Below are 21,864 nucleotides of genomic sequence, written 5' to 3' on the forward strand. Positions count from 1 at the left end.
GAGTTCAGAATTGGAAACCTGTTAGCAATGCCCAGGTTTTAAATTAAATAGAGAGTCAGAAAGAGGGGGTAGGAAAGGGAAAGACAAAACGTTGTGCTTATGCTTCTTAAATGCAAATAAATCACCAAAATGTCATTAATTCAATTCGAATCGACCACAAATAGAAAATGTTTCCTTCTCCACCCATAGTATCTGTGATAACCCTTTGAGAGTACAAAACACGATCTAATTGGGATTCAAAATGTACTTGACTTAAAGTTAAAAGGAACCATGCTAGTTTAAAACATGTCAATGTCTAAAGACTAGGAAATCGACTGTTTAGACTACAGAGCTATTCAATAACATTGTCAGCATCTAAGAAACAAGGAGTGAAACACACTTCCCATTCCCTCCCAATAATTTCCCCACATCTTCTGTTTCAAGTTTAACAACAATTACTCTTACTCATGATTGTGTTACCACCTGATCTTTGAATCACAGGTTAGAAGGTAATCTGACAATCTTCAATGGTCCAGTCACCAAATCCTTATTTGATAGCACATCAATTGCTTTCTATTTTATCTCCTCCCTGCCCCCAAGAAATCCCTCTAAGAGAACATGACAGTCATTTTTTTTTTGAAAGTGGAGAATCAGTTCCTGGGAGAAAGTCGAAAATAGGCTTATAAATACACATACTGTCGTATTCTTAAAAGCCATCTGAGGAAGTGCAACATATGCAGATACAGAGGGAAATGGTTTCAGTTCCCTTATAATGAATAAAACAAATAGTATGCAGGCTATCATAACATGTGAGGATTACTGGCAAGGCTCAATACCCTCAAGAAAGTGGTAGTGAGCCATTTTCTTGAATTTCTGCAGTCCATGTTGTGTGCGTACATGGTTAGGAGCTATTTGTGGTTTTCTATTGGACTGCTAGTATTTTGCCTCAAAGTGAAATAACAGCAACGTAGTTCTAAGTCAACGTGGTGTGTGAAGCTTCAGAAGCAGCCTGCAGATTTGGAAGATGCTGTTGAAAGAAGCTTGGTGTAGTGGGGAAAAGCCAGGCTTCCTATTTAATTGTTAATGGCATCTTGGCACAGGGCAATCTACACAACAACCAACTGTTTAACTAGAACAGATTAGAGTGTCCTGATGCTCCCACAGGCAAACTGACCAAAAAAACATCCAAAATTACTAATATGAAGTATTTAATCAATATACTGACAGGCAAATATAAACTGTGGAAGATTATCCCACTAAGAAACTCATGTCATTCAGGGAGGGGGTGAGCAGTTGCCACATGCTGACCTCAGAAAAACTGAAAATATCCAGTAAGTCTGGTAACATCGGGAGACAGCAACCGAGGTAGCAATTCTGATTAATGTCCTTTTATCAGATTTCCAGCCGTTCTAGTATCTTGCTCTGACTATATACTGCTATTCAAGAAAACCAGCCATTGCAAAGATGATTCAAATAAACAGGAAAAGAAAAGATATTTTGTTTTATATTTCAACGAATACATGAAAAATAACACACAAAAATTAAGCCAAGTCACAGTTAGAAATTTAACAATCCCTGCAGTCACCATCTGTTAAACAATAGCATTTGGAAAAGCAAATTTGGGTTCCAATAATTATGCATTATGTTAGAAGGTATCCGGTATTATGCATTAACAGAAGGGCATCCAGACTGTAGCTGATCATTACTTCGTCCATCATTAACCTCCGTTTTCATCTTCATTTTTAAATCACCAACCTGGAACGGGAAAAAAATACATTACTTCAATGTGGTCTTGTCCCAATCCTTCAAACAAAAAGCAACCCTCATTCCTTTTCTTCCCGATACCTTCATACTATACTCACAGCAAAAATGTACATCTGGTCAAACAGATTCATGTACAATAGACATTGGTTTGAGACAACACTCCAGTGTTAGGACAATACGAAACAAGACCTGCTCCCACCTGACAATAACCAAAAATAGTGTCTTATTTTGGTGAGGTGCCACAGGAAGCTGGGTTTTATATTGTTCAGGACTTCCCAAAACTGGATGAAACCTTTCTCTGCATCTGCTTTATATGTGGGTGGAGGCTTCCATCACAATAAGTTTAATGTGTACAAGCAAGTTGATTTTAAAAAAAATTGAGAGCCTCTCATGATGACTGTGTCTGTACGTCTGAGCTGGGATGTCCAGGGATGTGTGTGTCATAACATTTAGAGTTCAAGAATAACTTCAAAATTACTCCATTTCCAAATCCCTATCCCCTGGAAAATAGGTTTTTAAACTAGAATAGATTAATGTAGAAAATAATTTTCAGTTAGTGTTGAAATAATGGAAGAATGTATCTGCCAAGACATGATTTTTGCTTGAGAAGTGGTTATATCTACACCTATAGCACCCATCCATCTACAATTCTGTACAGGCCAGTCATCTTGGGGGTCGGAAATGCTATACTTTTTCCTTGCTTCAACCTCGGAATTGTCCTTCTTGGAGCTTCTATTACTCCCCCCATTCCCAATGATTCATCCTCTGTCCAATACCTGGTGAGATAACATCATGAAATAAGGGCTCCAAGGCAGTGTCCTTACTCTGTGTAATAACTGAAGAAATTGAACATTATCATCATGTAGTTTATCTTCATAAAATGAAAGTCATAACATGAATTGATGTCAGGATATATATTCCACAGCTATAATAAACTTGAACCTATTAGTAAAGGTAACAAATCAAAAACTCTGAACATTAATTCTATGGCAGTAGATTGCCTTCTCATCATCACAGAATCCCTAGAGTGTGGAAACAGGCCATTTGGTCCAACAAGTCCACACCGACCCTCCAAAGAGTATTCCACTCAGACCTATTTCCCTATTACTTTACATTCCCCTGACTAATGCACTTAGCCTACACATCCCTGAACACAACGGGCAATTTAGCAGGTCAGCTGACTTGGCCAATAACAAGTCAGCTGACCTGCACATCTTTGGATTGTGGGAGGAAATTGGGGCACCCAGGAGGAAACCCACGCAGATCCAGGCAGAATGTGCAAACCCTACACAGTCGCCCCAGGCTGGAATCGAGCCTGGGTCCCTGGCGCTGTGAGGCAGCAGTGTTAACCACTGAGCCACAGTGCTACCTTCTCTGGCTTAAGTGTTCAAAGCTCAGCTGGTTCACATTTAAAAATTAGAATAACTATTCAATGCCAACGACTAAAAAAAAAAGTTACACACTTTCCCACAAACAAGATAACAGCTCAGTGACTTTGGTGGATTAAGGCAAGAGCAGAAGGTTTGTCAGCAGCTGTCTGACTGGTCCCAAAGAACCAATGGATGCCAAGTAGCAACCGTGTTTCCGACTTGCAAATTACCAACCTAACCAGATTGGTTCCAAGTTCCTGACTGGATCGAGCATTAGAACAGTTGTTAAAAAAAAAAGACCCATTTAGACATGTTGTTATATGACACACATGCAGGGCTGGTGCAACATGAACCTGACATTCCAGGCCAGTGATACTGACGTAATCATCACAAAAGAGGCTTTCAATTTTTTTTAAATCAACTCGCTTGGACATATTAAGTTATGACCTATGGAACAAGTGTGACTTGAACTTGGATATTTTGGCCCAGAGGTAGGGCCACTACCATGGCATCACCAGAGCCTCTATCCTGACATTTCTTTTAAACCAGACAGAGATAAACCACCATCTCATTCATGTAAATTTCTGATGACCAATCTGCATTGATTTGCCTGTGTCAGTATAAATAAGCCTAGTATCCAAATTAGGAAGGGATTTTTCATTTGTTTTCATAAAACCCTCAGTAAAAAGTAAACAACTCTGGAAGGGATAAATTCCATGCTTTGGTGTGTAACATCTTTCACACATAATGGCTACATGAGCTTGGCCAGAGGCACCAGAGCCCCACTCTACCCAGTAAGGAGGGAAGAGACCATGAGAATAGCTGATCTTCTCAAGCGATCCAAAGCAAGCACAACGGTTTTCAAACTCAGACTTCAAGAACTGAAGCGCTTGAATCACCTTCAAAATAAAATGAAACTGCTAAGTTCATGAGGTTGTCACAACAATTGGATGTATCATTATTTCACTAAAATGGAATCTTAGTGAATGACTTATGACTGCAGTTCATGGGGATCCAAATGCTGCAAAGTGCTGACAGGTTTTCTTAATCCAAATGCAGGGTTTGATCCCTGAACCTCTATAACACTTGATCAGAACAGGAGAGATTCTCAACACACAGCAACGCAAGAACACGTAACAGTAAATCAAGGCGTACACATTTACATCACTTGGAGCTTTGCAACATGTTACTCTGAAGCTTGAGCAGGTGCAATAGTAGACTGGTAACGCTGTTGGTCAGTTGGCTGCGGAGGATGAGGTTTGCTTGCTTTTGAATAGATACTTTCAGAATAATCCTGGTTTCTCACATGAGTGGTGTAGCTTCTTGGAACAGGCTGCTGCTCCAGTGTAGCTAATTCTTTTGTCCCCCTGTAGGAGAGAGATTAAACATGGATTGAAAAGTACAATTTCAGTAAATCCATTGTTTCAGTGAGTCACTAGAGATATGATAGATTGGTACGTATGTGTGTACACACACAACACACATACCCCAAAACATGGAACTGACAGTTGAGCATTACGTAAACATCCTGGCAAGGTTAAGTATAACCTCACTGTCAATCAAAACATTTCCACCTGACTGTAGCTGCATCAGTGACTGATTCATTATAGCCAGAAATAAACTGTTTCAACATGGCGAAAAAAGGTAAGTAAAAAAAGGTTTCAACTGCTCTGTGGATACAGTGGTACAGTGATTGTGATAATCTAAAAATGGGATGAAATTCAGCAGAAGTGAAGTAAAATCCCACCATGGCATTTCCAAAATTTATATTTAACTAACATTTCCAAAAGCGCACGAGCAATAGTGACTGTATAGCTGCCAGGTTGTCCATGTGGCTGATCAATGCACTTTGGAGGAGGAAACAGCAATCCTTGCCAACTAAACTCAAGCCAGGATGGAAAATGTGCACAGAAGAACAGGAGTATCTTTCTGATCACTGTCCAGTGATCCCTGAAGGGGATGAGATCTTGGAGACCAGGTTGAGCTTAGCTGGAACATCCAGCAGTTTCTAAACACAGAAGGAAGATGGAGGGGAGATGTGGAAACTAGTGAAATCGACATTGATGCCATATGATTGGAGAGTACCAAGGCAGAAGATGAGGCATTCTTCCTCCAGGCTAGGATTTGGTGACGGAAGAGGCCCAGGACTTGCATGTCCTTGGTGGAGTGGAAGGGGGAGTTGAAGTAGTCAGCCACGGGCAGTGGGGTTATTTGGTGTGTGTGTACTGGAGATGTGCTCTGAAATGATCTGTGAGTTGGCGTCTTTTCTCCCCAGTGTAGAGGAGACCACATCGAGGTGCTTGGATATGCAGGAAAATCTCTGCCAGATGTGGAAGGATCCTTTGGGGCCTTGGATGGAGGGAAGTGAGGAGGGAAGGTGTGGGTGCAGGTTTTACACCTGTTGTGCCATTGGCACCAGCATGGGCCCCAGCTATGCCTGCCTCTTCGTCAGATATGTGGAACAGTTCATCTTCCGCAGCTACATCGGCACCATTACCTACCTTTTCCTCCACTACATTGATGACTGTACCGGTGCTGCCTCGTGCTCCCATAAGGAGGTTGAACAGTTCATCAACTTCACAAACACCTTCCATCTTGACCTCAAGTTCGCCTGGACCATCTTGGACACCTCCCTCCCCTTCCTGACCTCTCCATCTCCAGTTCCAGTGACTGACTCAACACAGACATCTACTACACCTCATCTTCTGACTTGGAACCCTCCAACCACATGGCATTAACATTGATTTCACCAGTTTCTTCAACTCCCCTCCCCCTACCTCATCCCAGATCCAACCCTCCAACTCGGCACCACCATCTTGAACTGTCCTACATGTCCATCTCCCTTCCTGCCTATTTGCTCCACCCTCTGCTCTGACCTATCACCATCACCCCCACCTGCATCTACCCATCACCTTCCCAGCTACCTTCCCCCCACCCTCCTATTCATCTCTCAGCATCCTCCCCACCCCCAACATTCCTGAAGAAGGGCTTATGCCTGAAACATGGATTCTCCTGCTCTTCGGATGCTGCCTGACTCGCTGTGCTTTTCCAGTGCCACTCTTTTCAACAAAAATTTAAGACTGTCACTGTTCTTTCATACTGCTTTGGCAATACTCACCAGAACTTGTAGGTCAGAATGATGGCAAAGGCACAGAGAAGTAGAAAGAGGAGGATGGAAAGAATCGTTGTGATGACCACCATTCCTCCTGTCCTCCCACCCGGTGAAGCATTAAGACCGGTAGGCTCAAAAACTAGAAACAGAGAAAAAGTGTTACAAACTGATCACGTGCACGAACACTTGTCCCCTGGATACATTCAGGAATTAGTCTTAAGAAACAAAATGGTGCAGCTACTTAAGAAATGAAACAAATCCCTGGCAATGGTGATGTTGGCTTTGTTTTGGGAAAGTGGTAAAAGACAAATAGAATGGAGTTTGGGTAGAACACCATCGAAACAAGAACAATAAAGTTTAGGTTACAACTCATCTTTATACATGCTGCATACAAATATTAGAAATAATCCCACACTTTATTTTGCTTGAAGCATTTAATTAAATTGCAAATATAATTTACATTTAAATTTCTTTTAAACCAAAAACTTCAAAACATTAAGTTATTTCAAGTAATTCTCCCTATAATTATAATTGCATTATTTCCCCGTATAGCTCCAATGAGATTTCACAGCACCAGCTTTCTTTACTGTAATCAATATAGAGTCTTAGAGATGTACAGCATGGAAACAGACCCTTCAGTCCAACTCATCCACGCTGACCAGATATCCTAAACTAATCTAGACACATTTGCCAGCATTTGGCCCCATATCTCTCCAAACCCTTCTTATTCATATACTCATCCAGGTGCTTTTTAAATGGTGCATCCTCAGGCAGCTCATTCCATACACAATTTACAAGGATGTTGCCAGGGTTGAAGGATTTGAGCTAAACAGAGCAGCTGAATAGGCTGGGGATGTTTTCCCTGGTGCAGAGGCTGAGGGTATAGAGGTTTATAAAATCATGAGGGGCATGGATAGGATAAATAGATAAGGTCTTTTCCTTACGGTGGGGGATAAGTTTAGGGTGAGAGGGGAAAGATATAAAAGGGACCTAAGACGCAATTTTTTCACATAGAGGGTGGTGCCATTGATATCCATTTCCTCTTTTCCAAAGTTCAGTCCTCCCAAACTCAACTCTTTAGCAACAAATAGTCAAACAAGGTTTACAGCAGATAATTCAAAACCTGCACAGGAGTTGTGTCACAATGCAGTATCAACATTTCAGTGTCAAGTATAGCCAAAAGTTTCCACAAAATATTTCAGAAATTATCAGGCACATTTGTTAGCAGCACATTATATGTATGAGATAACTTTAAAACTTTATGGGTGGCACGGTGGTTAGCACTGCTGCCTCACTGCGCCAGAGACCCAGGTTCAATTCCCACCTCAGGCAACTGTCTGTGTGGAGTTTGCATATTCTCCCTGTGTCTGTGTGGGTTTCCTCCGGGTGCTCCAGTTTCCTCCCACAGTCCAAAAGTGTGCAGGTCAGGTGAATTGGCCATGCTAACTTGCCCGTAGTGTTAGGTGAAGGGGTAAATGCAGAGGAATTGGTCTGGCTGGGTTGCTCTTCGGAGGGTCGGTGTGGATTTGTTGGGCCGAAGGGCCTGTTTCCACACTATAAGTAATCTAATTTCTAGCCCAGTGCTGCCCCGGTGAATATTTCACTTGACAAGATATTTAGAAATTCACAAAATATTCAGTGTTCTTCTGGAAGCCAAGAAAAATCTGACACTGCAAAATTATTGCCTAAAATCTCCAGTCTTTTATTTACATCCAATTATCTGCACACTTTTAGAATTGACCCAGCTTTCTTTTAGAAGCATCTTTTATTAATTTATTTCACTTAAGCAATGTATAACAAGCCTGGCCACACCATGTCAAAGAATCAGCAAATCTTTCCAGTGCGTTCAGAACATGCTACACAGTGCAGTCCATTTCAAAATTTGTACTACTGATCAGTACTCATTAAACAGGTTCAGTTAGGTCATGCTACTCCTCACCAAGCTGAACAAATACCCAATGATGAACACTAACCTCGGAGAAGGGAGATGGGCTCTGACCAGTTTGTTTCAGTTTCAATTACATTTGTAGATTTATTTCGCACAGCATACTTGAATCTGTGAGATTTGAAAAGAAAAGGTTAAAAGTAGATGTACACATTGATTTAATTTTACTGGCAAGTCAATGGCCAACCAAGAATCAATGCTCAAATGTACATGTCTCTGATCTACAGGTGATGCTGCTATACTTCTATACTCTCACAACAGTTTTTCTTCAAGTGATTGTTATATTTATCAATCCAAATAATTGACTGGAAATTCCTCATATTCCTATTGCAACAACATCAGGCAGATGGACCTCATAGAATATAGATTCCCTGATTGGATCAGATTAACAGCCCCAACCAAGTAGCTGACAGATATAAACAGGAGCATCCTGCCCCTCTTCCACGGTTACGTTAGGGCCCGGGTGTCTCTGGAGAAGGAGCACACGGTGTCCACCAACACCCTGGAGTTGTTCAGGGAGAGGTGGGCGCCACAGGGAGTGGAGTGTATTATTTCCCCCTCCAACTCTATTTTGATTTAATCCCTGCCCTCCCCTTCACTGATTGATCACACAGCATTGCCCTTTGACGTGAAGGGCACTGCTTGTCACTGGCCACTTGGGTGTTTCTTTTCTTCCTGGTGGTGGAAATTAAATAAAGATTTGTACACCTTGTATCTTTCATTATGTCTCTCACCTGCACAAAAAAAAGAAAAAAAACACTCTAAAAGCTGGTTCTGAGGAAGCTGGATCAGTGTCAAGGACTCTGCCAGTGTAAAGAATGGGTGACTTGGTGTAGAGTTATTTCCATCCTATCCCACTTTTGTTGTGGGAATTCACTGGTGAAAGTAGAATACATCAGTAATACATCTTTCAGGGTGCCATAAGATGTTAGGTAATGGACTTTTAGCTAAGCTATGATCATTCTAGTCCAAAACACCTGTACCCTGGACCAAAAGCAACAGTAATTTTTCACTATGGAATAATTTGAAGTTTGCCTTATCCATTCAAGTTATTACTGAATCGGGTCAAATGGATTTTAATTTCATATCTGCAAAAGTATCCTTATTACAAAGAAATGAAAACAAAGTTCTGGAGGAACTCGGCAAGTCTGGCAGTATCTGTAGAAATGACGTTTTGGGCAAAAGCCCTTCTTCAGGAAGGCCCGAAACGTCGATTCTTCTGCTCCTTGGATGCTGCCTGACCTGCCGTGCTTTTCCAGCAACACATTTTCAGCTCTGATCTCCAGCATCTGCAGTCCTCACTTTCTCCTAATATCTGTAGAAAGACAAACTAAATTAATGTCTAGCTGACTGATATTTCTTCAGTTCCATTACGCACTACTCTCTTTCCCCTGAGAAATATGATGTCAGACCGAATGTGTTTCTCCTGTGCTTTCTGATTTGAAGACCATATGACATGGACACAGAGGTAAGAGCAGAAGAAGATTGGCCTACCCATCGAGTCAGCTCTGCCATTCAACAAGATCATGGCTAATCTGGTATTCATTAACTCCACTTTCCTGCCTTTTCCCTTTAACCCTCGATCCCCACAATGATTACAAATCTATCTGTCTCAGCCTTGCATATATTTAATGACCCAGACTCAACAGCCATCTGTCGTGCCTGGCCTTCCACTGAAATTGTGCCCATTGATCCTAGACTCTCCCATTAGGGAAAACAACTCTCTACACCTGCCCTGTCAAGCTTCTCTGAATCATACATGATTCAATATGATCACTTCACATTCTTCTGAACTCCAATGAGTACAAAATCAACTTCCTCAGCCTCTCCTAATGAGAACCTAGTGAACTTTCTCTGGATTGCCTTCAATGTCAGTATATCTCTCCTTAGGTAAGGTGACTGAAACTGTTTACAGTATTCCACCCGTGATTGAATAGGTATCTTGTTTGAATTTAGCAAGACTTCCCTATTTTAACACTCGCATCTAGAAAGAACTGATAGAGGAAGTGGTGGATGCAGGTACAGTTACAACACGACTAGATTAAGTTAGGATATCTGGTAGGCACGGATGAGTTGGACCAAAGGTTCTGTTTCCATGCTGTAATACTCTACGACTGTATAAAAAAGACGTTTGGATAAGTACATATATAGGAAAGGTTTGGAGGGATAGGGTCAAACGCAGGCACATGGGATTAGTTTAGATTGGGAACATGGTCAGCATGGATCAAAGGATCTGTTTCCATGCTGTATGACTGTATGATTCTATGATTTGAAATACAGGCCAATTTTCTATTTGCCTTCCCTCTCACCTGGTAAGCTTGGATGCTAGATTTTGGTGATTGGGCACAAGGACTGGGAAAGTCCCTCTGTGCTACAGTTTTCTGTCGTATTTACCATTTACAAAATATTCAGCTCTTCTATTCTTCCTAGCAAAATGCATAATCTCACACTTTCCCATGTTATATTTCATCTGCCAAGGTTTTGCCCACTCATTCAATATATAGATTCTACAGAGTTTTATAGATTCTATCATTCCCGCCATTTGCCTTCCCGCCTACTTATATTATCCACAAATCTGGCAATAGTACGTTCACTTCCATCATTCAAGTCATCCATAAACATTGCAAATAATTGTGGCCACACTACTGATTCCTGTAGCACTCCACTAAGCTACATGTTGCCATCCTAGAAATGCCCCCAACTCTGTCTTCTATTAGTTAGCCAATCCTTCCAATGATGTAGAATCTTATAGATGGACATAGAAGATGCTGAGGGGTAGAAAATATTGTTGTGAGTTGTATATAGACCCTCAAACAGTAGGGGAGATATAAGGGAAGGCATTAAACAAGAAATCAGAGAAGCATGCAGTCCGAGTATACCTGTAATCATGGGTGAATTTAATTAATGTAAAGATTGGACAAACCAAACTAGCAATGATATTGTGAAGGAGGATTTATTTTTGCAACCAATACATTGAGGAACTAACCAGAGAACAGGCTCTTCCAGATTTGATACTGTGCAATAAAAATTGATAAATTAACAATGTTCTTCCTTGGGTCAGAGCAACTACAATATGATAGAATTCTTCATTAAGACTGAGAATGAAGTAGTCAAATTTGAAACTAGGGTCCTGAATCAAAATAAAGGGAACCATGAGCGTATGAGGCACAAATTGGCAAGGATGAATCAGGGAGTCTTATTAAGCAGTTTGATGATAAATAGGCAATGGCTAATATGAAAAGAATGGGTGCATTAATTACAACAATTACTCATTTGTGCCTAGTGCGAAAATAACATGGCTTACAAAAGAAATTAGGGATAGCATTAGATCCAAAGAGGGATGTATAAAATTGCCAAAAAAAATGAGCTGCTAGCCAGAGGATTGGGAGCATTTTAGAATTCAACAAAAGAGAACAAATAATTTGATCAAGGAGATGGGGGGGGGGAAATAGAGAGAAAGTAAAGTTACAGGAAACATAAAAACACATAAACACTTCCTTGAATAGAAGATTAGTAAACACAAATCTAGTCCCTTACAATCAGAAGCTGTGGAAATTATAATAAGGGATCAAAGAAATGGCAGAAGATTTGAGGATCTAAGGGTGAGAGTCAGAGAGTCATAGAGATGTACAGCTTGGAAACAGACCCTTCGGTCCAACCTGTCCATGCTGACCAGATATCCCAACTCAATTTAGTCCCACCTGCCAGCACCTGGCCCATATCCCTCCAAACTCTTCCTATTCATATTCCCATCCAAATGTCTTTTAAATGTTGCAATTGTACCAGCCTCCACCACTTCCTCTGGCAGCTCATTCCATACACGTACCACCCTCTGCGTGAAAAATTTGCCCCTTAGGTCTCTTTTTTTATCTTTACCCTCTCACCCTAAACCTATGCTCTCTAGTTCTAGATTCCCTGACCCCAGGGAGAAGACTTTGTCTATTTACCCTATCCATGCCCCTCATAATTTTGTAAACCTCTATAAGGTCATGCCTCAACCTCCGACGTTCAGCCTCTCCCTATAGCTCAAATCCTCCAAACCTGGCAACATGCTTGTAAATCTTTTCTGAACCCTTTCAAGTTTTACAACGTCTTTCCGATAGAAAGGAGACCAGAATTGCATGCGATATTCCAACAGTGGCCGAACCAACGTCCTGTACAGCCACAACATGACCTCCCAACTCCTGTACTCAATACTCTGACCAATAAAGGAAAGCATACCAAACTCCTTCTTCCGTATCCTATCTACCTGTGACTCCACTTTCAAGGAGCAATGAACCTGCACTGAAGAAAATCAGTATTAGAAAGAATATGGTGTTAGGGAAATTAATGGGGTTAAGAGGCTGACAGTTCACCAGGGCCTAATATTCTACATTCCAGAATACTGAAGTGGCCCTGGGAATACTGGGTGCATTAGTGGTCATCTTGCAAAGTTTATAGACCAGGGTGTGATTCCTGCAAAATTGAAGGGAAATGTCACATTGCAATCTAACAAGGAAGTGAAAAACAATTACAAACCACTTGGCCTAACATTAGTTGTGAAAAAAGTGCTGGCGTCTATTATAAAAAGTAGAACATTTAGAAAGCATGAATGGGATTGGACAAAGCCAGTATGTGTTTATGAAAGGCAAATCATGCTTCACAAATTTACTGGGGTTTCTGAGGATCTAATTAGTAGAACAGATCAGTGGGAACCAGTTGATGTTGTGTATTTGCACTTCCATAAGGCTTTTGAAAAAGGTCCCAATAAGAGGTTAGTGTACAAAATTAATCACATGCGATAGGGGTAATATATTAACAGAGATTAAGCTTGGGAATCTTTTTCCAAGTGGCGGGCAGTGATTAGTAGTACCTTAAGTATTAGTGCTTGGGCTCCAGCTATTCATGATGTATACAAATGATGAGGGAATCAAGTGCAACATTTCCAAGTTAGTTTAGGACACAAAACTGAGTGGGATTGAGAATTGCAAGGCTTCAAGGTGATTTAGACAAGTTGAGTGAATGGGTAAACATATGGCATAAACGTAATTAAATGCGAAGTTATATATGCGATATGAAAAGTGAAAAAGCAGACTATTTATTTAATGATGTATTGGAAAATGTAGATGTGCAAAGGGACCTGAGTGATCTGCTGAAGTACACTGGCTGATGAGATGGGCAGGCACAACCGTCGGTACTTAAAGCACATTGTTCTCCTTCTGAGGCAAATTCCCAGTTTGAACCATAATCAGCCTTTGGTTCAGTCACTTGGAGTCTCCAACCTAATTTTCTTCCCATTTCCCCACAAGATACTGTATCTTGCTTTTTGTATAAACAACTTCACAACAATTAAACAATCAGGAACATTTCTGTCTGCTGGAACTGGTGTATAATTCATCCCACAGTTCCTACAAGGAAGGATTTAAATATTTTACCTGTATGTTGCATTGGCTTTGAGTGGTGCATTACAATTCTCTGGAGGGTTGTTGACTTCGTTCAAACACTGGACATCATTTCCAACTCTGAAGAGATATTTATCGATCTCAGCTTGGATTCTTGCAGGATCAGTGCTCGCCATGAAAGGTAAAGAGGTACATATAGGGATGGTAAAGTTGGCAGCACGATAAGGCCCAGTGGCTCCTCCTTCTGTTTGTTGATAACTTCTGATCACACTGCCAATTTTTTCTGGGAGTGCTACAAATAGAATTATTATTAACATCAGCTCAGCTGTTTGGTGTATTTAGTTTTCCTGACAACCCTAACTGATAAAAAGGTAGCAAATTTTGAAACAGAAGTTACTGTTAGAATATAGATTATCACCATCCTGTAGGTGAGAGAAGGAGACTAATCACAGGCAATTGAAATTACTTGTTCCTGTTCTTAACTTATGCTAAGAAAATTACTGCAGATGTTACAAAAAAAAGTGCCTTACCCTTGTATTGCACGTCAGTACTATTGGTAAGACTAGAATTTGTTACCCATCTCTAATTGCTCTTGAACAAGGTAAAGGTGGCAGATTTCATTCCCTTAAAATGGGAAATTTGTAAGCGAGATGGGTTCATGACAATCAAAAACAGTTTCAATATCAACCATTAAATGAGACTAGGTTTAAATTCAATGAATAAAAGAAACCTAGAATTAAAATTCCATGAGTCATGGTGGGATTTGAACCCATGTTCTCAGAGCATTAAGGTTATTGGTCTAGAGATGTTGCTACTATTCCAGCACCCTTCCATAAAAATGTCAAGGTGTACCAATAGCGTGAACCTGAAGATCAGGATCAGTACCTCAGTAAAAGCAACCTTTGTCCTAGAACAACCTACATTTTCCAATAAAAGTGTGCTAACCATTACCTAATGCAGAATAGCATCACATGGCTTACCAAATGCTACTTTAATGAAGCACTCTTACTGCAATAGGTGTACTTTGGCAACCAATCACTATTTCAAAAAAATGTGTAGTTGGACATCTCTACCCTCAAAACAAAACCACAGCTCAAATGCCTATTTTCCTGCTTAAAACGGATAAAACCTCAAAGCATTTTATTATTCATCCACAAGACAGATCGAACATGAAAACTCACCAATGGGTTGGTTAGTAATGTTTTACAGAGCTGGCACAATACAGGTATCCCCCGCTTTTCAAACATTCATTTTACACCACTCCGTTTTCATGAAAGACCTGCATTAGTACCTATTTTTGTGAATCCGAAGGGGATTTTTACTTTAACGAAAATGGTGAAATTTTTCCCATAATAATCAAGCATCTTTGCTTTATGCCATTTTCAGTTTATGAAAGGTTTCCTGGGAACGGTCTACTTTCAGGTAGCGGGGGATACCTGTACTCGAATTTTTTCAGACTCTTTAAATAACGGGAGTGAGGACTATTGTGCCATGGTGGTAATGGCTCCATCTCTAAGCCAGGAGGCCTGGGTTCAAGCCCTACCTGCTCCAGAGGTGTGCAAGCATATCTCAAAATGGTTTGATTTAAAACTACCGCAACAGGAAGATCAGAATTTTCCTCTCGCCATTAGGAAGACTAAAATCAATTCCTTCATTTCCTCACTAATAAGTCCATCTTTCTCTCTCAGGTAACAGTCTGAGGTTAATACTTTCCATTTACAACTGTCAAATTTGATCTTAAGATGAGCTTTCATTTTCACATTGTTACCACCAACAAGACCTCCTACATGCAGAAGACTAAGAGAAAGACTTGCAATGAAACATCCACAGTGCTTCACAGTGATATTTTTAAGGCCAAATATGACACCAAATCACAAGGAGATATTGGGTCAGATGACTGAAAGCTCTTGTTAAAATGTACTTTTTCATACGGTCTTAAGAGGAAAGCAAGGGGAATGGTGTCAGAAGTGTCCAAGAGCTTGGAGCTTCAGCAGCTGAAGGTGCGGTTTTAATATTGGGAAGGTACAAGAAGCTAGAATTAGGGGAGTGCCAATATCCCTCTGGGTTGTGTAGCTGGAGGAGATAACAGGGGTACAAGAGTGGGGGCCATGGAGCACTTTGAAAACTGAGAACTGTTTTTGATTGAGTGTGAACATAGGCCAGCACGACAGTGTGATGATATCATTGGACTAGTAATCCAGAACCCCGGGTTAATGTTCTAGGCACTTGGGTTTAAATCCCACTATGGCAGATGGTGACATTTGAATTGAACTTTTAAATAAAACATCATTTGCCGGGAAGAACATCTGCTTTACTCACCTAATCTGGCCTACATGTAACACCACATCCCCAGCAATGTGTGAATGATCAGGCAATCTGTTTGTTGAGACATTGAGGGATAAATATTGGCCAGGATACTAGCTCTTCATTAAAAGTAGTGGAATATTGCCACAGGATATTTTACATCCATCCAAGCCAGGATTTCCATAACAACTCATCCCCTGCGGAAGATTTCAAATAGGACGTTGCTACCTCCAGCATGGACTTGACCGTTCTGAGCATGACTGCCGATCTCCCACATGCCATTCTCCATAGTCAGCCTCATTCAGAACTCTGTTGCTCATGTCTTAACTTGCCTTGAGCATCACTCCCCTGTTACGCCATGCATTGTTCATAGAACATGGGTGTCAGTGGTTAAGCCAGCATTTATTGCCAAGCTCTGATTGCCCAGACACCAACTAAGAGTCAACCACATTGCTGGGGATGTAGTTACATGAAGGCCAGACTACGTGAGTAAAGCAGATGTTCTTCCTGGAGAATGATGTTTTATTTACAACAGTCAGCAGTGGTGATATTTTCACACTCAGGCTAGCTTTTTGTTCCAGATTTTTAAAAGTTCAATTCAAATGTCACCACATGCCAGAGTGGGATTTAAACCCAAGTGCCTAGAACCTGCTGTGCTTTTCCAGCAACACATTTTCAGCTCTGCCTAGAACATTAACCAGGGGTTCTGGATTGCTAGTCCAATGACATCATCACACTGTCTTGCTGGCCTATGTTCACACCCAATCAAAAACAATTCACATTTTACAAAGTGCTCCATGCCCCCCACTCTCTGTACCCCTGTTATCTCCTCCAGCCACACAACCCAGAGGGGTATTGGCACTCCCCTAATTCTAGCTTCTTGTACATCCCCAATGTTAAAACCGCACCTTCAGCTGCTGAAGCTCCAAGCTCTGGGACACTTACTGACACCTTTCCCCTTGCTTTCTTCTTAAGAGCGTATGAAAACGTATATTTTTAACCAGAGCTTTCAATCATCTGACCCAATATTTCCTTGTGATTTGGTGTCATATTTGGCCTTATAAATATCACTGTGGATGTTTCATTGCTTTGAAGATGTTATTGTTATCTCAATCAAGCCAACAACTGAGCCATGGTCTCAACCTGCAAAGCAACTTCTGGAACCAACAACAAAAAAGAAAAAAAGACCAAGAGGAGAAGGAATAGAGATGGTACATCAGCTGTTTGTTACTATAAATCATTCTTCAAACATCAAACTCTGATTTCTCTTCAGATGCTTCCAGAAGTGCTGAGCTTTTTCAAACAGTTACTAAGGTTTGCTTATGATATCTAATGTGATTCTGCTATAGTAATGTTGCATGATAATGAAAGACCTGGCAATTATTTTACAGTAGATTGCATCAGTTAAAGTTGAAAATACACCAATAATTCACAATAGACATTTTCCACATCCATTATACAAAAAAAAATTATCTTGCAGCAACATATTAAAAAAGGAACCATCAGCATCCAAACTGCAGACAAAGGACTAGCATAATCCATTTATATTTTTGAACGTTACAAACTTTGGGATGACAAAAGAACATAGGATGGTTTCAGAAGTTTGGTAACACTTTACATTTTTCAATGACAGAAACTAAACTCTCAGAGCAGCAATGACTCAAGGGATATTTACTCAGAAACAAACCAGTATGCAATGCATCTTTTTGCTGGGTCTTTCTTGTAGCTTTTCATCAGCTTCCCAGAGGCCAAGTTTATAAAGACTAAAATTGGCCATCAAGACTGGAAAATCAAATAACTACTCAATGGAGTAAGGAATATCACTGGGGAGCTTGGAAATTGACATTGTATTCACTTCATTTCAGCACACCTTTGAAAAGAAACACCTAGTTGTTCATGCAACAAACCACCTTGGTACTAATCAGGTGACAGGAATCAGAGCATACATTAAAGTCTGGCATACCATCCTTTGAGAGGGGACCACTGACACTAGGATAAGTCAGTTACAATGTGAAGATGAAAAGGAGTTGATCTTCTGTTTTTTCCCAATTCAACAGCAAACCTTGATCTGGTATAAAAGATTTTTGGTTTGATCAGATGAACCTTCCTCAAACATTTATGGAGGTTTGCAGCCAGAAATGAAAGCTCCTACTTCTAAAGGACTTCACAGTTAAGACACTATGAGTTGACTCCACTTTACATCAGATTTCTAATGTAACACAAGATCTAATTCTAAAATGAAGCAGTTCCATTGTACAATATCATAAACTGGGATTCTACAGGCATCAATGCTGGGGCCTTTAGTTTTAATTTTGTTCGTTGGTTCGGCCAGCATTTATTGCCCATCCCTAGTTGCCCATAAGGCAGTCCCTATAGCAGTTAAGAGTCAGCCACATTGCTGTGGGTCTGGAGTCACATATAGGCCAGACCAGGTAAGGACAGCAGTTTAATTCCCGAAATATATATTCCCAATACAAATTGACAGTCGCTGGTGCACAGGCACAGTTTTAAACTTCACAGATGGTAGAAAACTTGAAACCTGTTGAACTGTGGAGAGGATAGTGTGTAACTTTAAAAGTTTGCAAACAAGTTGATGGATTAGAGTGAAGAAGTGTGGCGATGGAAAAGCATAACAGCATCCGAGCAGCAGGGGAGTCGACATTTCGGGCATAAGCCCTTCATCAGGAATGTGGGAGGGGAGTGGAAACAGGGCTGAGAGATGAATAGGAGGGTGGGGCTGGCAGTGAAGGTCACTGGGAAGGTGATAGGCGTTTGCAGGTGAAGGGTAACAGTGATAGGTTGGTGGGGAGAGTCACCCCCCTCCCCCCCACCTGCCTTACCTTCTTCCCAGCCCCACCCCATCCCATATATACTCAGTCCCCTTCCCCCTCCACATTCCTGATGAAGGGTTTATGCCTGAAATGTCGACTCTCCTGCTCCTTGGATGCTGCTTGACATGCTGTGCTTTACCTTTTCAAGTCCAACCCTTCAGTACCTGCAGTCCTCACTTTCTCCAAGTAGATGGAATAGGCAGACAGGTGGCAGATGATAACCAATGCAGAGAAATGCAAAGTGATTACTTTTGATAGGAAGAACAAAATAAAGACAATATAAAAGAAAATACGTTTTCAAGGAAATGCACAAGCATAGGGACCTGGGTGTATATGTACATTGAAGACAGCACGACATGTTCAGAGAGTAGTTACTTAAGCATACAATGTCCAAGACTTTACTAACAGGAGTATGCAGCACAACAGCAAGGAGGTTGTGTTGAATTTGTATAACTATTTCAGTGTCAACGAGGGCATCACAATTTAGGAAGGACATGAAGACTTTGGAGGAAAATGCAGAAAAGATTAAAAAGAATGATTCATTGAGTGAGGAATTTCAGTTATCAAGAAGATTTAAATTATGCTTTTTTCTTTAGGAAGGCCAAAGATGTGCAGGTTAGATGGATTAGCCATGCTAAATTTCCCATAGGTCAAGGGACATGCCGGCTAGGTGGATGATGGGAAATGCAGGGTTACAGGGATAGAGTAGGGGGATCGGCCTGGGTGGGATGCTCTTGGAAAGTCAGTGTGGACTCGATGGACTGAATGGCTTGCTTCCACACTGTAGGGATCGTATGATTCTAAGGAAGAGAGGAGATCTGGTCATGGTAGTTAAAACCATGAGGGCTTTGGATAAAACAGACTGAGAGAACCTGTTCACCATCATGAAGAGATCAATAATGAGTGGACAGAGAGTACCAGTAATTGGCAAAAGAAGCAATGAGACAAAACAAAACAAACTCATGCAGAAAGCATTTGGGATCTGGAATGCAGAGCCAGATAGTATGATGGAGGCAGGTTGATCTGAACCATTAAAAAGGAGAATTAGACCATGATTTGAAAAGGAAGGTGTAAAGTTACAGAAAGGAGCCCTAAATTCAATGCTCATTCACAGAGCCCGTACTGATGGGCCCAACGGTCTCACCTTGCATTATAACAATTCTGAGATTCCATGACTAGCACTTGCTCCAAATTTAACTCTCACCCAACAAGGAAACTCCAGCAAACATGTTAGCCCCAAACACCAGCAACGGCAATGAGTTCAGGCATCAATATCTATTTAGTGGAATGCATTAATTTTCCTGATTTGAAATGCCCCAGTTTTTTTTTAATTAGTTAATGGCTCAATTATTCGTTTAAATGTAGCAGGACTCTTTTTCTATAAACAGGGAGGCGCCTCAGAGGATGAGAACGCTGTATAATCCACTCCATCTCAACTATTTCTACAGACTTACGGGACACGTTCGCTTGCACTCCGAAGACATCGACCATAGTCCCGTTAGTAAACACACAAAGCGGCTTGCTCAGTGTGATAGTGGTCGCAGTTCGGACAATTAGAAGGTCAGAGGTCAAGGGAACTTCTGGTTGAAACTTCACAACTATGGAAAAAGGGACATGAAATTTAATTTAAAACCTTTTTAAAGTAAATCTGTTAGAGAAAAAACATAGAATTGTACTAAGAGCGAGCATAAATTCATAAACTGAAACAGTTCTTTGACTTACCAACACTGACTGCAGACAGGATCCAAACACACACTAAAAGTATCACCTTCATTTTGGTCGGAAATCTATCCAATTTGCTTCTTTAAAAAAAGCAAGCGAACTGAAAGGATCAGCGAGTCTAAGTGAATGAGAAACATGCAGTTCAAACTATCTCGAGTCAACGTCCTGCTCGTTTAACCTGTCCAACCAGTCTGACCAGCCCATCGACCACTTCTGCTCAACTTCAGCCTTCCTGCTTCCTTGTGTTTCAGAGTTCGTCATATAAAAAAATGATTTTAAATAAACAGACAAAGGTGACTCAAAAATATAAACAGAGTCTTATTTAAATCATTTGGAGTTCTAAAAGAATCGAGCATTGTTGTGAGCCTGTCAATATAAACAGGAAGATCTCGGGTTGGGATATCTGGTCGGCATGGACGGATTGGACCGAAGGGTCTGTTTCCATGTTGTACATCTGGATGACTCTATCCCGGTCTCCCATTGAACGAGCCATCATGCATTCAATCAGGACAGTTCAAACTGCAAGCCCAGAAAGTACAGTCAGGGGGGAGACGACAAACTGACTTGTTCAGTAAAATCAACACACTTCACCCAAAATTTACCAAATTATGCACTACGCTATGCTGTGAAAAAGAAGTTCAGATAAAAATGGCATTTTTTTTTAACTTGGCATAGACATTATTAAACATGATCCCTTGAGTGCTGTTGCTAGTTGCATTTTAGCATTACTATGTAGTGGAATCAGTGAAACAATCAGTATACTGCTTGACACCCACACTGACTGCAGGTTAAACTAGAAATAGAGTCATATAATCACAGAGATGTACAGCATGGAAACAGACCCTTCGGTCTAATCCATCCATACCGACCAGATATCCCAACCCAATCTAGTTCCACCTGCCAGCACCCAGCCCATATCCCTCCAAACCCTTCCTATTCATACACCCATCCAAATGCCTCTTAAATATTGTAATTGTACCATCCTCCACCACTTCCACTGGCAGCTCAGTCCATACACATACCACCCTCTGTATGAAAATATTGCCCCTTAGGTCTCTTTTATATCTTTCCCCTCTCAGCCTAAACCTATGCCCTCTAGTTCTGGACTCCCCGACCCCAGGGAAAAGACTTTGTCTATTTATCCTATCCATGCCCCTCATGATTTTTTAAACCTCTCTAAGGTCACCCCTCAACCTCCGACGCTCCAGGGAAAACAGCCCCAGCCTGTTCAGCCTCTCCCTACAGTTCAAATCCTCTAACCCTGGCAACATCCTTGTAAATCTTTTCTGAACCCTTTCAAGTCTCTCAACATCTTTTCGGAGGAAAGGAGACTAGAATTGCATGCAATATTCTAACAGTGGCCTAACCAATGTCCTGCAACATGGCCTCCCAACTCCTGTACTCAATACTCTGACCAATAAAGGAAAGCATACCAAACGCCTTCTTCACTATCATA

The 21,864-nt window shown here is 41.0% G+C and overlaps 1 protein-coding gene across 2 annotated transcripts; it reads right to left on the bottom strand.

Moving 5' to 3' along the window:
• Positions 1-1,465: 1,465 nt before the first annotated feature.
• LOC140458162 (uroplakin-3a-like) lies at positions 1,466-20,587 on the bottom strand. 2 transcript variants are annotated; one of them, XM_072552342.1, is made up of 7 exons: positions 20,409-20,587; positions 20,141-20,284; positions 13,585-13,843; positions 8,199-8,281; positions 6,232-6,364; positions 4,277-4,480; positions 1,466-1,734 (listed from the first exon to the last, which is right to left on the bottom strand). In XM_072552342.1, exons 1-6 carry the CDS (start codon positions 20,458-20,460, stop codon positions 4,300-4,302), a joined length of 852 nt encoding a protein of 283 aa, XP_072408443.1. In that variant the 5' UTR covers positions 20,461-20,587; the 3' UTR covers positions 1,466-1,734; positions 4,277-4,299. The 2 variants fall into 2 exon arrangements, with proteins under 2 accessions (XP_072408443.1, XP_072408442.1); XM_072552341.1 differs by having other exon boundaries at positions 4,269-4,480.
• Positions 20,588-21,864: the final 1,277 nt, after the last annotated feature.

This window comes from Chiloscyllium punctatum, chromosome 32, assembly GCF_047496795.1.
Source record: "Chiloscyllium punctatum isolate Juve2018m chromosome 32, sChiPun1.3, whole genome shotgun sequence".
Lineage (NCBI taxonomy): Eukaryota > Metazoa > Chordata > Chondrichthyes > Orectolobiformes > Hemiscylliidae > Chiloscyllium > Chiloscyllium punctatum.